Source organism: Anser brachyrhynchus (assembly GCF_964034855.1).
Source record: "Anser brachyrhynchus genome assembly, chromosome: 1".
Classification (NCBI taxonomy): domain Eukaryota; kingdom Metazoa; phylum Chordata; class Aves; order Anseriformes; family Anatidae; genus Anser; species Anser brachyrhynchus.
This window is the reverse complement of record NC_137694.1, coordinates 140,071,058-140,086,664: the sequence shown is the minus strand read 5'-3', so window position 1 is coordinate 140,086,664 and position 15,607 is coordinate 140,071,058. Positions and strand designations below refer to the sequence as shown.

General features: G+C 38.8%; 1 protein-coding gene across 1 annotated transcript in view; it reads left to right on the top strand.

Annotated features, from left to right (window-relative positions):
• Window positions 1-15,607, top strand: part of LOC308187746 (cohesin subunit SA-2-like) — a 61,141-nt gene that overhangs the window by 17,840 nt on the left and 27,694 nt on the right. The window contains exons 9-12 of the mRNA XM_080575987.1: window positions 1,026-1,099; window positions 1,514-1,637; window positions 7,374-7,472; window positions 9,652-9,731. Of these exons, the coding sequence (XP_080432113.1) occupies window positions 1,026-1,099; window positions 1,514-1,637; window positions 7,374-7,472; window positions 9,652-9,731 (377 nt within the window). The remainder of the gene's footprint in view (window positions 1-1,025; window positions 1,100-1,513; window positions 1,638-7,373; window positions 7,473-9,651; window positions 9,732-15,607) is intronic.

Sequence of the window (15,607 nt, the reverse complement as noted above, 5' to 3'; positions counted from 1 at the left end):
GGTAATAACTAACCTATATACTGTTAGCTTGCGATGTCTGTCCTACTAATTGCTTCATTAGCCCTTGATCTCTACACACATATAGATCTGCACACACATGTAATGGCATTAATAGCTCTGGTGTTGTGGGAGAGTGGTTTATATGTTTATACAAATTAAAAGCCAAGATTTTAGGTTTTTAACTGAGTTTCAATGAGAGAAATGAATGAAAAAGGACACAGGATAGCTGTCATCTCTGTATAAGTAATGCATTGTAAAAATCGTCATAACTTCAAGTATGACCTGTGTCTTTGGTTTGGTTTCTGTCATTTCTTCTCTGCTCAGCTAGACAGCTCCTTATCACCTCCCAGAGACAGGACTTTAGCTGTAAGATATAAATCTGGCTTTAGAACCATTTCCCTCTGTTCTGAGGTTTAGATACCCAAGAATATTTCTGTTACAGAAGCAGCCCCTTTTTCATAGGAAGTGTTAGAGTGAGACCTGAGGCTTTAGCATCATCAGAAATCTGATCTGACAGGAAGAACAGAGGAAATGTGTCTGCTGTTACCCTTTCTGATGCTTTGGATGAGAGAATGTTTACATAAAGTGTCATGTTCCCAAATTTTCAAAACTAGATGTTCTTGGCATGGTTAAAATACATGCTTATTGTGTAAAAGGTGTGTTCTGAAAATTCCCTTGCCTGCCTTTCCTCCGTCTTTGTTAAAGAGGAGAATTTGGACCTATATGTGAAGATTGCTTAGCAATTGTGCTGTGTGTGGGTAGAGCAAGAGTCACCATATCAAAAATATTACGTGCTGTGCCTTGTTTTCCAGGTTTGTAGTCGGTACCTGCTAAATCTTTCATCAGTATGTAGCTACAAAAAGGCCAATTGCCAGCGTAGATACAGACCACTCATTTTGTGTTGGTACCATGTGTAGACAATAATGATTTAGACCACAGTAGTCTTGTAAATGCACTGATGCAAATTTATCGTGTGAAATGAACTGTGGGATCACTGTAAACATTCAGTTCTCTTTCTATTTCAGTATGAGCAGAAGCTTCTGGAGATACAGAACATGATGAATGCTATTTTCAAAGGGACGTTTCTAAGCCGTTATCGGTAAGAAGAAAATAGAGCTGTGAGGTGTATCTGCATTCCCAAGAGACTGCTGCTCAGATTGTCTCGATAGTGGGATAGAGTTAAATGTCATGTTGTCAAGAAAAATGTAGCATTTAAATTATTTTAAGGAATGTGGGATTAGAAAAGGACCTCTCAATTTTGTTTCTGAAGTTTTACCTGCAGTACATTTGTTATTGAGAAGATATCCAGAACTTCAAAATAATTATTGTATGAGACATTTGTAGCTAAATGGATTAACTGTTGATTGAAGACTTAGAACGTTAATATATAAATATTGGAAATATTTTGGATTGTACATACTTCAGCAATTCCAGGGAAAAATATTGCAAATGATATAATTAATGTATATTAGGCATGTCAATGTATTAATATGACAATTTTATAATTTCACAGTGATGTGATCCCTGAGATCCGAGCTACGTGCATGGAAGAAATTGGCAGCTTGATTAACACATACCCAGATACATATTTAAATGATAGCTACTTAAAATACATTGGGTGGATGCTGTATGATAAGGTAACGTTTTTAGTTTTTCTTACTTCTGTATGGGGGCAATAGATAGGAAGATTTTTTTTTTTAAATTTGGAAGAATCCTGAAGTTTAAGTTCCTAAGACTAGATATTAAAACTGTGATGGTACAAAAAAATCTTCTCTCTTCCCTATTCCAGGTTTTATTTTTAAAGCCATCGTGTCATTAAATGACAACAAACATTTTTTTCTAGTTCAGTAGCAGTCTGAGTGTTCGTGTTCCACCATTTTTAATATGTTATTGAATTAGCAATTATACTAAGTTGTAACATGTCCTATATCCTTTGAGCACATACAGTGTTAAAGGTTGACTAAAACTGTGATTTTAGGTTTGATGGCTACATTTAAAATTTTGTCTTATTTTATAAAGATGAACAGATATAGTACCTATAGTAAAACAGTCTTCAGTCCTGCATTTCTCATTTGGAATACAGAGATTATTTTCAGAAAGTCTATTTCAGTCACTTCCCAAAGGTTTTTCTCCTCTTCCTTTTAATATTTTTTTTTCTTTTCAAATAGATGCACATTTAAAAAAAAAAAAAGTAACTGAAAAATGTGCTTTTTCTCATGCTTCTAAAATACATGACAAATTTTAGGGAGACAGGTATATTTATCATGAATGGCTAACTACTGGAATTGGTACACTGTATTTCTTGCAGGCCGCCTTTTAAAGTGTATGTAGTATCTGTACAAATTCTGACACCTTCAGTTTTGTGTCAACTTCGGGTAATGTCCATGTTGTGAAGAAAGTTGTAGTTTACCACAAAGCCAGGAGGGGGAGCACAAAGCCTCTTTTTCCCTTGCTTTCTGCCATTTCTGTAAAGGTAGCGTTCAGATTTTCAGAAGCAACAAATCTGTCAGGAACTGTTGTATTTTCCTGCATGAATTTTATCTGATCAGAATATCTTTTTAGTGTTTGTTCAGTTGGGAGAATTCTCAAACTGTGAGAATAAGAAGTAATTTTTGACGATGATGTGTCTCCATTCCCAGTGCTGTACAGTGAAAATTAACAGCTGGTGTCTTTGATTAATGCACATAGCTTCTCCACTGTAATTTGTTGGAAACTAGAAATGGTTATTCGTCTAAAACGTAGTAGGTGGAAGCAGTGGTGCAGATGCAAGCAGAGCGAGAAGTCTTTCGTATTCCACATTTGGCTGAGGCCTGGTAGTATGCCACTAGTGGTGGTTGCAGTCCTGGCTGTGCTTTGTGATTTGCAGCCACTGTTAAATTGCCCAATTCCAAAATGAGAGCAGGGCATTTCTGACATTGACAGTAGTGCTTTTAAATACATCTGAATGTTACTTCCCTCCATTGCTCCTTAATAAGCATTTACATTCCACCGTGATGATGGTGTGCAGCAAGAAACTGACATCTCCCAGAGCCAATTTTCTTTTTAGAATATAACATAGAGACGTTTGCCAAATAATTTAGGCCCCAGAGTTAGAATACTTCAGTGGTCGTTTAACTGTGGGGAAAAATCTGGCCAGGATCATCTACAGCATTGTAAACAAATATTAGGTTCAGTCATTTGGGAGACTTTAAAGAGGACAACAAAAAAGCAAGTGTAAAATTAATGTTTTGTCAGCAAAGTCTTTTATTTGAATATAATCATTCTTCCCCATGAGATACCATTTTGCCATTATACCCTGATTTGAAACATGGTATTTTTACATGAAAGGCTCTTTCCTAGGTGCAAGAGGGTTCTCCAGATTCAGTGGTAAAACTCTCAAAGTTGTATATGAATATCTCTCTTTGGCCCGGTAAGAGTTGTGGAACAGTGCTATAAAGATACATTTTCAGGTAGTTTGCCTACTAGAAATAACGTAACTTTATTTGTTAAAGACAAAGCAACACTTGACAGTAAATATGACAGCCCTATGCTACTGAGCAGTTATACATAAGCCCAATCACCTATCACTGCATTTGTGAAACCGAGGCACTTAACTTGTGCTCAAAGGCACCCAAAGGGGTATATAGCTAGTACATCAGCAGCCAGATCGAAGGGGAGTTCTGTGTAAAATGTTCAGAGTTAAAGACCAGAAAAATTGAGATGATGAAGAGTTAGGATGGGGAAAGTGGAAGGTAGAACCCACAGAGAGGAATGCAAAGGCAATGAAAATGGAGATGTGCACAGATATACACGTGCATGTGTGTGCACACACACTTGAGACCTCCCAGCACGTTAGACTAGCTTTGTCTGGAACTTCAGGGCAAGTTGCTGAGGTTTTCTCACTAGACTATAAAAAAATACGCAAAGAAATCCTGCGGGAAAAAAAAAAAATCTGTTAAAATGAACTTTTGTGTCCTGGCCATGTGATACTCCTGGCAAATTTCAGGAAATTGAAGAGGTTTTTAGGTTTACCTCCCATGCGACGTGGCTATAAAAACTGATCCCATTGTTACGACAATTTCTGAAGTACTTCTTTCTTCAAGTGTTCATGCTAGAAGAGTGATTTTTTTCTTTCCAAAAATCATCTTTCTGCATATATACTGACATTTTTTTGTGGGGACAGGATTTTTTTTTTTTTAAACTGTTTTACCTTGACAGGACAGGTAAGCTGCATTGTCTTCACTCTTCACGTCTACTTTTGGAATACTCCTGTTTTTCACAATTTATTATTTGGAGGGTATTGAGGAGGAACAGTGACTCAACTCTACCTCGAAATCATCCATGTACCAGCCTGTACTTACGAGGCTTCATCTCTTTGGTTGCAGCAACACTGAAATCTCATAACCGAATGTGTCTAAACAGTGCTGGAGCCCATGTCACTAGAGCAGCTCACCATCTTACTGATTTTTCCTGCCAGTCTGTTTGCAGGTCAGGGTCAGAGTACACTATGATACAGCTGAGGGACAGCGTATGTTCCGAGTATCCCGAATGAAGATGTGCTTGTATAATTCCCCTTCACTCTGTCACGGCTTTGAAAGACTAAACAGGCAGGTATTTGTCAAGATTAGAATGATAGTTTTGGTGAAGGGAATAGGTGGCTAGTTGTTTTTTGTACTTGCCTACATTACTGCCCAAAGGAGCTGAAGGTAAGTGGTGAGATAGTTTGAGAAGGATGTGGAATAGATTTGAATGATCAAGAAGCTGCGAGGAGCGATGAATCTGGAAACAGAAAGGTAGCTGAGAAGGAGAAAATGCAGCAGAAAACATAGGAAGACAGCAGAAATAGTCATAACAGAAGTAGTTATGCATTCATAGTTCTTAAACAATTTTCTCAAACATACTTACAGGGTTATGACTGAGAGCTTTTACGTGGGAAGTGGATACCTTAGAAGAAAGCAGGTGGTTTAGTTTAATGTATTAAACCATATATCTGCAAACCTACACTCGAATGCCACCTGACTGACAAATGCAAGTGACTGATCACTAGCTGTGCTCGAAGGGCTATATGATCATCCAACAAATCATCAGAAACATTTTAAAAATATATATATTTATTTATCCCAACCACAAACAAAGTCCCTATTCACAAGGAAAACCTCATGATAAAATACTGAGGGCAGCTGAAGCCAGAATTGCAGTATGCTGGCTGAGCTGAGTTTGTGCAAGTGTGCAAAGCTCCTGCCTGTGGCACTCCTGGTGGCAGGCAGTGATGGGTTCCAAGCTGAGACTGTTTGTGAGCGAGCTGGATGTTGTGGAGCCCTTGTGGGTGTAGGAAGCAGCAAGTGGCAGCAAGAGTCTCTTTCTCAGAGAACGCCTTTAATTTTAAAGCTGAACACAATTTAGAATATATACTGTTGGTGAGTTACGGGCAGGTTAGAGAGCAATGTTTGTCATCACCTATTGATTTTATACTTTATTTTTCTAGCAAAAAGCTGCCTTTTGTAAAATTGTTGGTCAGACCCTGCTACTGGATATCATCCTTTGCTTTCCATCCTAAGCAGGTGAACAGGAACTTGTAGCAATACATAGCCTATGTGTAGGTGGCCTCCTTTCTTAGCTTTCCTTGAATTTTCCTACTGCTATTGTCAGCAGGAAAAAAGAAGGAATAAATATGAAGAGACTGATCCAAGGCCTACAGTGTCTGCTGATATCCCTAGCATTCTAAGTTTATGGAACACTGTGATTTTTTTTTTTATGTTAGATTCTCAGAATAAATTTCTTAATGACATCCACAGCTTTTGTCATTTGAAAGGTTTAGCAGTAGACATGAGATGAATTAAAAATTAAAAGTCCTCTTTTGTGGGACATTTGTGAAGCAGCTGTACAAACAGCAGGAAGTAACAGAGATAACTATTTTGCCTAAATTCACCAACTAGGCCAAACTCAAAACAGTGTATCTCTTTTTAGAATGCTTAAAATACAGCATTCTAGAGTAAAACAGGAATGGGGAGAAGGCGTAATATTTGTATGTATGACACACTGGAGGGAAGGGATGGCATCCAGAGGGACCTGGACAGGCTTGAGAGGTGGGCCTGCATGGACCTCGTGGAGTTCAGTAAGGCCAAGTGTAAGGTCCTGCACCTGGGTCAGGGCAATGCCAAAAATGAATACAGGCTGGGTGATGAGCGGATTGAGAGCAGCACTAAGGAGAAGGAGTTGGGAGTACTGGTGGATGAAAAACTCAGCATAAGCCGATGATATACACTACTCAGAAGAAACCTGGCCAGCAGATTGAGGGAGGTGATTCTCCCCCTCTACTTCTGTTCTCATGAGACCCCGCCTGGAGCGCTGCATTCAGCTCTGGGGCTCCCAGCACATGGATGTATTAGAACGAGTCCAGAGAAGGGCCATGGAGATGATCAGAGGGCTGGAGCACCTCTCCTGTGAAGACAGGCTGAGGGAGTTGGGGTTGTTCAGCCTGGAGAAGAGAAGGCTCCGGGAGACCTTAGCGGCCTTTCTGTACCTAACAGGGGCCTACAGGAAAGCTGAGGAGGGACTCTTTGTCAGGGGGTGTAGTGATAGGACCAAGGGGTAATGGCTTTAAACTAAAAGAGGGTAGGTTTAGATTAGATATTAGGAAGAAATTCCTTACTCTGAGGGTGGTGAGGCACTGGCACAGGTTGCCCAGAGAAGCTGTGGATGCCCCATCCCTGGAGGTGTTCAAGGCCAGGCTGGATGGGGCTTTGGGCAACCTGGTCTGGTGGGAGGTGTCCCTGCCCATGGCAGGGGGTTAGAACTGGGCAATCTTTAAAGTCCCTTCCAACCCAAACCATTCTGTGATTCTATGAGAATCCACAATGATAAGCTGGTACAATTCTAAGGTGCACGTCTTCCTCAGGGAGGTTTTTCTGGACTGGAATTTCTTGGAATCCTTGTTGGAGTTTAACTGTTGTCTGAGTTGAAACGTTGAAAGGAAGCAAAGTCTGGTATACGTAAGAGTGATGATTGTATTAAGTAGGTCATCCATACTCTTGTCTTTGTATATCTTTTACAGGTGAATAGCACAATTCTTGTGTCTTTTGCATTCTGTTGCTTATAATAGCTGTAGCATCTGTGAGAGTTTCTTTGAATCTTAGGGAGCCTACAACCTTTGATGTCACCTTTAAGTTTGGCTCATTGCAGGCTTTCTCAGAGGGAGGGAGGGGAAAAAGAGAGAGCGAGAGATGCACACATACAAAACAGTACTGGTGTTGCTAATAAAGAAAATGAAGAAAATGAGGTGGTATTTGGGTAATCTGCTGCAGGTACCCACAAATAACTCTTATTTGCATAATAAAATGCCAGCAGTAAATAATCAGAGATAACATATTAGCAGATTTCTCTTTGTCTTGTAGCAACCTGAAGTGCGGTTGAAGTGTCTTCTGGGACTGCAGGGAATTTATAGCAGAAAAGAACTTGTTTACAAGATGGATCTCTTTACTAGCAGATTCAAGGTAAATAGATGATTGTTCTCTAGTTTTTAAGTCTGGGTTGGGTGTGTACACAGGGTGTGATGTTTTTGGTCAGAGCTCATCTCCCCACTCCTTTGAGTGACAGAAGCTTAGAGTATTGCAGAAGCAGCCTGCTTGACTGAGTGGATGAAGGAGTTTTGCAGAGGTGTTTCCCTCTGTTTCTGTCGAATTTTCACAGTTCCATTTCACTGTAGTTTACGTGCAAAATGGTGTTAACATGCACTGTAGTTAAATATCTGCATCATTTATCCAGGATGGCCCAGATTTTTTTACAGGATCTTTGACAGATGGGAAGGAATTTGATACTCCAGCCGTTCCTTTTTTTGCTATTCCTGATAATTGGTTAAGCTCTTAGATATTTGATTAGCTACGTATTACACATGTATTACACTGCTAGCTATGTATTACACATGTATTACACTGACGCGAGAATGACTCTCTGTTGATCTACCATGTCAGTTTGAAGAAGGATTCCTTACCTCTTATCTGAACAAGTCAGACGATATGCTGAAATTCTGTGAGCTTGTTCTGCGACTGCACTGACCCTGTAGGCTTTATGTACACGTCTTTATCATATTCCAACATACATATATATATACTTTTATTATATTCCAACACCTTGACTCATTTAAGAAGTGAGCCCTTACTTTTTTAATCCTGCCCTTTGTAACAATTTAATCAGCTATTCTTATCCCAGCGGGGCAGGATCTTTAGGATCTTTTCAGTATGTGAATAAGAAAGCTCAAGATGCTGTGAGAGGGGGGATTGAGACCACAGTCCCTCTGAATCAGCACACAATCAATGCCTGCATGTGGTGGCAATTTGGCAATTTTTTTTTTTTTTTCCAAAAGGTGCAGTACTTACCCATATGTCAGAGCAGTTGTTAGTAGTAAGAAGTACCTTTAGAACATTGTTGAAGAACAAGATACAGATTAATACTGGTAACTTAAGAATAAATTGTTCAGACTGGATCTTGGCTATCTAAGAGTAACCCGTTTTAAACAGTTTTGTAGTGATGTTCTCTCTTTGCTGTTAAAGGAAGGTTGTTACAAGCTACTGTATGCTGTATATGCATCTGCAGGATTGATATTCAAAGGCTGATGAACAGCTCCAGTCTGTTCTCACTGAGATCTCTCTTTCTATGGAGGGCACTATATAACTAGATTATTGCAAACTCTACCTCCCCAATGTAAAAAGCAAACAAACCAACTCAACCCCTCCTTCTCCTCTAAAGAAAAGAAATCCAAACAGCAAATACAGACAGATCTGAAATCTCCCAGGGTTGAAAGTACTACTTTCTTGGTGATGGGAACTGTAAATATATAATCGTCAATCCATTTCCAGCAAGCTGGATTTTCACATGCTTCCTCTGTTACCCTTGAGTTTTCAAACTGAGGATTCATGGACTTCCACACCTTACATCTGGGTTGTTAGAAACAGGAAGGTGTAAAGCAAAATGGATCTAGACATTTAGAAATGATATATAAGTGAGAAAGCTGCTAGTCCCCAGACAAGCAATTCTGAAGGTTTAATATGCCTTAAAGTTGTAGGCTGCACTGAGGAGTGTCAGTTCTTGGGTACATAAGACAGGAAAGTTTCCATTGTTTTCTGAGATGTATATATGTGCACCAAGGTGCAATAGGGTGAGTTCTAGAGGTCAGGAATATTACCGCTATTTCACGAGGCACCTTTATGACTCAATTCCTAATTATCTTTCCAGCAAGGCACTGGCTTCTGTAATGTCTAGATACACACACCTTATTGTTGATGGGAGAAACTGATTATATAATGCTTGTAATTTGAGGCTTACCTTCATTTAACATATTGAAGTGTCAGTAGTAACATCTTAGAAACAAGTTGTCAGTCACTTTTAATTTGTAGACTGTAGTTGATTTCTTGTGAACGCATACATTACATCTATAAAAAAAAATACCATATTACTGCATGATTAATTCAGTTAAGAAATTAACATGCTGTTAATTTTCAGGGGCTGGGGAACTACTTGGTAGTAATCAAGTTGCCTTATGTCTCTTAGGAAATAGCTGCTGAAATAAAAATAAATCTCTGCTCTACTAGTGTAGATGATCTATCTGTAGCAAAAATAATGTTTATTGAGAACAAAACATGTTACATCTTTTTATTGTCATTTTACATCCATTAGGATCGAATTGTGTCCATGCCTCTGGACAAGGACCATGAAGTAGCAGTTCAAGCCATGAAACTCTTGATGCTTATGTCACAGTAAATAATTTCTTTTTTAATTTACTGTATTGTTTTAATGGCAACAAGATCCAGATAAAATCCTGATGAATCTTCTTGTAATCAATTACATGCTGGGAAACAATTGGTCCCAGCAGGATATGAGTTACAGTTAAAGCTGCTCAAGACATGATATTTTCTTTCTGTGGGAAACACCAATGTTTAAGAAAACCTTTTTGGTCAGATTCAATATGAAAACTAATTGTTTTTATCTTTATACTTCCCCCCGAAAGAAAATTTCAAAGCATTTTCAATTTGGCTTTTCTCAAATAGACTGTCTGTCTGTCTCCGGGGAAGTCCCCACCATACAATCTTCTGTCCCAGCGTAGCCAGGTCTTGACTAGGAGCTCAGGGAATTCTGGCATCTTCCCTGTCTCCCCACCTGATGCAGGAAGCCTTGAACTTTGTTGCTAGAATTTGGGCTTCCAGATTCTTTGCTCCATGACAGAAAATCTGGGAGCTATTAAGCCCACAGCAGCCTAACTGACAGCAAATGAATAAGTATATGGCATCTTGTTTTTGCTGAAGTGGAAAAGTTGTTTGGTTGGGAAATTACCTGCCAGCCGTAGATTTGGTAAAGTAATGTCAAATTGAAAGTGTGGGGAAAAACTAGACTAACATTACCGAAGTACATGATTCCTATTGCAATACGTCCTTGAGAAACATGTTTATTTTAGAAACAACTGTTTTTTTGGCAAAATTTATGAAGAGTAGATTCTCTGTCCCCCAACTTTTTTTTTGGCAAAATTTATGGAGAGTAGATTCTCTGTCCCCCTTTTTCAGAGCAAAATAAGAATAACAAACCCACTGCATTACATTGTTAATATAGTTGAGATTTTAGGACTCTGTAAGTGTCCATTCTGTTTTGGAGTTTAAGTTGAATTCTGCTGATGCAGGTGCTTATCTCCACGTACAGCATGGTGCATTGTCCAATAGCCTTGAGCCATTTGCTTTTCCATTTAAGCCAGAAGTATTGGTCATCGCTAGAAGAGGATGTAGAAGTTAATGGACCAAAAATATGGTGATGTAGATATTTACATTAAATTTTAAGTACATGTATATGTTGAAGTGATGCTTTATTGTCTAGACTCACTCCTATTTCACTTCACACTCTATTGATTTGAGTGGCGTTTCTCTAGGTTACTCCAACATACGCATCAGAACAGCATATGACTACTTCACAGTAGTGTAACATGCTTTTCTGAAGCAAGTACTATTATTCGTGTCTCACTAGTAGTAGATAGGGTTTATTGTTTCTGTGTTTACAATATCTAGTTCTACATCACTTGGTTCTCTGTGACGTGTAGCTATTGGAACAAAGCACAATGCTGTGTCTGTGTGTAACGTGTCCCTGTGCTAGGAGGAGTAGCACACCATTGTTGAAGTACAAAGATGTTGCACACCAGTTATGGCTGCCCTTGTTCTGTCTCTGAACTAACAAGTGCTATATTGGCACTGCAGCTGTTTAGGGCCTCTGGCTTTATTATGTGGGATCATGTTCTCATTAATGTGAGCTGCAGCTATAAAAGTCTAATCATTTTTTTTCCCCCTGAAGCAATTTTTTCCCCCAAAATTTCTCTTAAATACAGTTAGGTTTTCAATGTAAGTACAGTCTAAAGTTTTCTGAATGGCACTTTTCCATCATAAAATATACTTCTAATGATCAGAAAGAATACATTGTAAAATTGTTTTCAGTTAGGCTGTGTGGAGCAATACATGCTTTTTTCTTTTTGCTCGTCTGTTGTATAGCCATCCTCCTTTCTGTCCCCCTCTCCCCCCATCTGCTTTGAGCGCTGCTGGTTTTGCTTAATTACTAGAATGATGAAAGTGAGAATTGGGAAGTCAATGAGCAAATTCAAGGACAGATCTTTTTTTTGATGTGACTAGTACAGATCCGTCTATAAAACCTGTGTGAAGAGAATGCAGACAATATAGACACTATCCAGTACAGATTTCATAATAAGAGCCTCCATCAAGATGCTTTTCTTGAAGCAGGGACAAAACTTAATGCCACAGAACCTACAGGTATCAGAAGGGACTCACTGCTGACATTGCAGAAGCAGTCTCAGGCTCTCAAGTAGGTGCATAGCATGGTTCAAAACCATTACCTGAATATCGAGCAGTAAAGCTGCCTGATAAATGCAATAAAGCATGAAGTGATGTTGCGGACAGTGACTCCACTGCCCGTAAAGAATAATAAATGACAACTTGTATAAATGGCACTGCTGCTTGTATGTATTTATGTAATACATTGAGAGCACTCAGTCATGCTGTATTGACTTCTCTGCGGATGGTCAATCTGCAAATTTAGCAACTAGCTGCCCAAACTACATTTTTAGTGAGGCATGAAAGACCTTTCAGATCAAGTTTCCATTTTTAAAGCTACCAGTAAGAACATCCATCAGTAAGAACTCTCTCTATTTGATTTGGAATCATGATATTATGGAATTGGCTAACAACAAGTCTTTTTTTTTTAATGAACAATATAAACTTGACTGGTCAGGTACTGATCTCTAGGACTTGTCTCTAGTTCCGGAATACATATTTTGTTATTTAACAACATGTATTAGAGAGAGGCAAGGCTAGGAGTAACTTTTATTTTCCCCTCACAATCAGTCTGCTGGGTGCTCTGTCAGTTTCCTGGGGAAAATTTACTATATTAGCAACTCTCTTTTATGAGTTTCCATAACTGTCTTTTGGGTGAGTATAGTAGCAAGACCTCTTTGCCCTTTTTTTTTTTTTTTACAGTTGCAGTGGAACTCTGCTGCGTGTTTGTTAGTAATAACCATGACTCTCTCTTAACCATCACTGCATTCTAGTGCAGCGGAATATATACCTGGCTGCTCTGTGCACTACTGGCCCATAAAATTTCTGTGCTGGCCTTTACATTCTCTCTCTTGCTAGCCAAACGGGCAATGAAAACACCAATCTTTTTGATTCACCTAAACATGCAACATTATTTAAAAAAAAATAAATAAAATCCATAAATAAAATCCATAAATTAATAAATAAAATTTAAACCCTCTTGCTCTGCATATACCTGTGTTTTTTTTTTTTTTTCCAAATCCATATTTGTATTTTCATTTTGTCTTTCTCTGAGCTGATTTTTTTTCTTCTTGTTTGTTGCATGTTGTCTCAATTGAATGCCAAGGTCTTTGGGCTGGTGGATTTCTATTTTTACACAGCGTGGTGTGATCCTGAAACTGAAATGAGCCTATGAGGTTTAGCATAACAGAAATTATTAATGCTACTGAATTATGCATAATAGTTAGCATTAATGTTGCAAAGGATTTGAGAGGGAGTAGAACTAGGAAGGAGAAAAAATGAGTAACAGTGAGAAGCCAAGGAATCTTACTGCAAACATCGCCCATCAGGAGGTAAATTAGTTTAGCGTGGCTACTGCCAGACAATTCAGTTCATTTTTGTGTGCTTAAGTACCTGAAAGAGTTGAGGGAGTTTGGAAAAGAGAGCAAAAGTAATTAGGTAACAGAAGTAGGTGAATGTGATTACAAGTGGTGCATTTAGGGACACAAATTTATAAATGGCTTGAAAGGTAAAGAGCAAAGAGGGAGAAAATTATCTTGTATCACGTTAGTTAAATGTAAGTAGAAATTAAACTGTGTTTTAAACACAAAGCTCTGAAATTTGAAATCTGGAAGAGCTGCCTCAGTGAGAACTGTGGGTATATTGAGGACTCATTAAAGACTTGTTTAAGCTACTTGTTGGAGCTGATAAATACGTTAATTTTCACTTCAGTACTTTGACAGTGTTAAGTAGGGTTTATCCAACTTAAAGGTCAGGAAACTGAGGCTTATAAGTTCTGGGTGTTCTGCTTAGCACAGGAGGCCCAAGTCAAGTAGAGATTCATCATTCTTGCACTTAAAAATAAGATTTTAGTCTCCCTTCTTATTCTGTTAGAAGAACCAGTTAGACTGGTTGGAGAGGGAGGGGTTACATTCTAGGAGAAACTCAAAAACTGGATTGGCAAAGTATGCCATGGAATATAATTCATTGTCAGAGGAGAGTTGAACTCTGATTCTCTAGTGTTATTTCATAGCTGAGCCATGGACTTTGGAGAAGGAAGTGACATATGCAAATGCATTATATCTAGCAAGATTAGTCAGAAAGCTACTATTCAGAGAAACAGTTAAGTTGTGTTGAAGGCTTAAATGCTATAATTGTTGAATCATAGGATGGCTTGGGTTGGAAGGGACCTTAAAGATCACCTAATTCCAACCCCCTGCCCTGGGCAGGGACACCTCCCACTAGATCAGGTTGCCCAGGGCCCCATCCAGCCTGGCCTCAAACACAAAGTTCTACTATGAAAAGTGTTTTCCTGTGATTCTAAAAAGTAAGCTGAAGAGAGATGTGTATGCTTTGCATACACATAAGGAATTTACCCACCTTTGTTTTGTCTAGTGGCTTTGAGGAAAAGTAAATAAATGTTACTGTGAAGTTGATAGAAGTAGCGACATAAAGGTCTCACTTCAGTAAAGCAAATTACACAGCACAGTTCTGATTTCTTGCATGAGTAACTTGACTGTAGCAGTACTAGTGAAAAGGAATGGTGTTGGGACTCCTCATGGCTCCTCTGTGCTTCCTGCAGGTCCACACTCCTATTAAGGTAGAGTTATGGTAGTGCTTTGTCATTTAGAGGAGTCAAACCTGTTGCAAACAAAGCAGAAGTGAAAGACCAAAATGGAGCAAAGGTGTGTGCCTTCTCTGCCTTCTCCTTTTTTCCATCTTCTCAGTTTTATGCTTTCTTGGAAGTTAACCGTCAGCAATTTTCTGTCATCTGTGCACCTCTGGTCAAGAACCTTCACATCTGTTCTGAAATCTTCATATCTTTCCTGTCTGAAGAGTTGACAAGAAAAAATAAGGGTTGCCTGTCTCCTAGGGTCATGTTTCTTAACCAGAACAGAATACCATATAGCATCTGTTTAATGTGCATCTTCCTGTGCTCTGTCACAGCATAACCATGGAATCACGGTGCATTGCAACATACGAGTCCTATTTTCAAGTGGGTAGCAAAGGACTCTTGTTCTACGGTAGTATGGCAACCGTGTTATCAGCTCTTTCTGATCACCAAAGTGCCATCTTGAAATACCTGCAATAGCAGTAGGGTAGAATGAAGGAAATAACATTTTAAAGTATAAAAAATAGATAATCTGTTCTATTTTAAACAGAATGCTTTCAAGAGGTATTTTTTGAATAGTAGTGCTCAGTGCAACAGCGATGTTTTTAAAATGTACTTGTAGGTTTGTATATTTAACTTGAATTTATTTTAAATGCAAAATAAACTGAGTTTTTAAAATTGCGATGCTGACCTTGAATTACCCATGCCCAAATAACATGGGCTAAATCTTTCCCTGCCAGATCCTCCTCTGCCATTAAAAGCAAAAAAGAGTAAGTTGGTAAGCTTTCAAAAATGCATCAGGTGTATTTTTATTTTACTGTTGTGATTTTGATTGTTATCCTTAGTATAAGCTGTAGTGCAGACCAAGTGAGGTGATTCCAGCCACGTCTCTTGCATACAGTAAAACAGAACAAAAAGCAAGATACGAAATCTTTCATCCGGTGCCATAGGCAGAACAAAATGGGTCTGTGATCTCTCCCTAGAAGATCCCAACTTCTTCATGCCATGTTCACACTGAACTGCAGAGAAAATGGTGTGTCATGACATTGCTATGTGGAAGGCCGTGCCTGTTTATTTTTAGACACCTAAACACTGGCAGGCACTTCTGGCTTAACCTTTATCTGTTGCTTGGCATTCTGAGGGCTGTAAATTAGCAGCAGTATTATTGCTGTATTTAAAGTATTATTTGAATGTGTGATTATTGGCTTATGTTTGTAAAAAG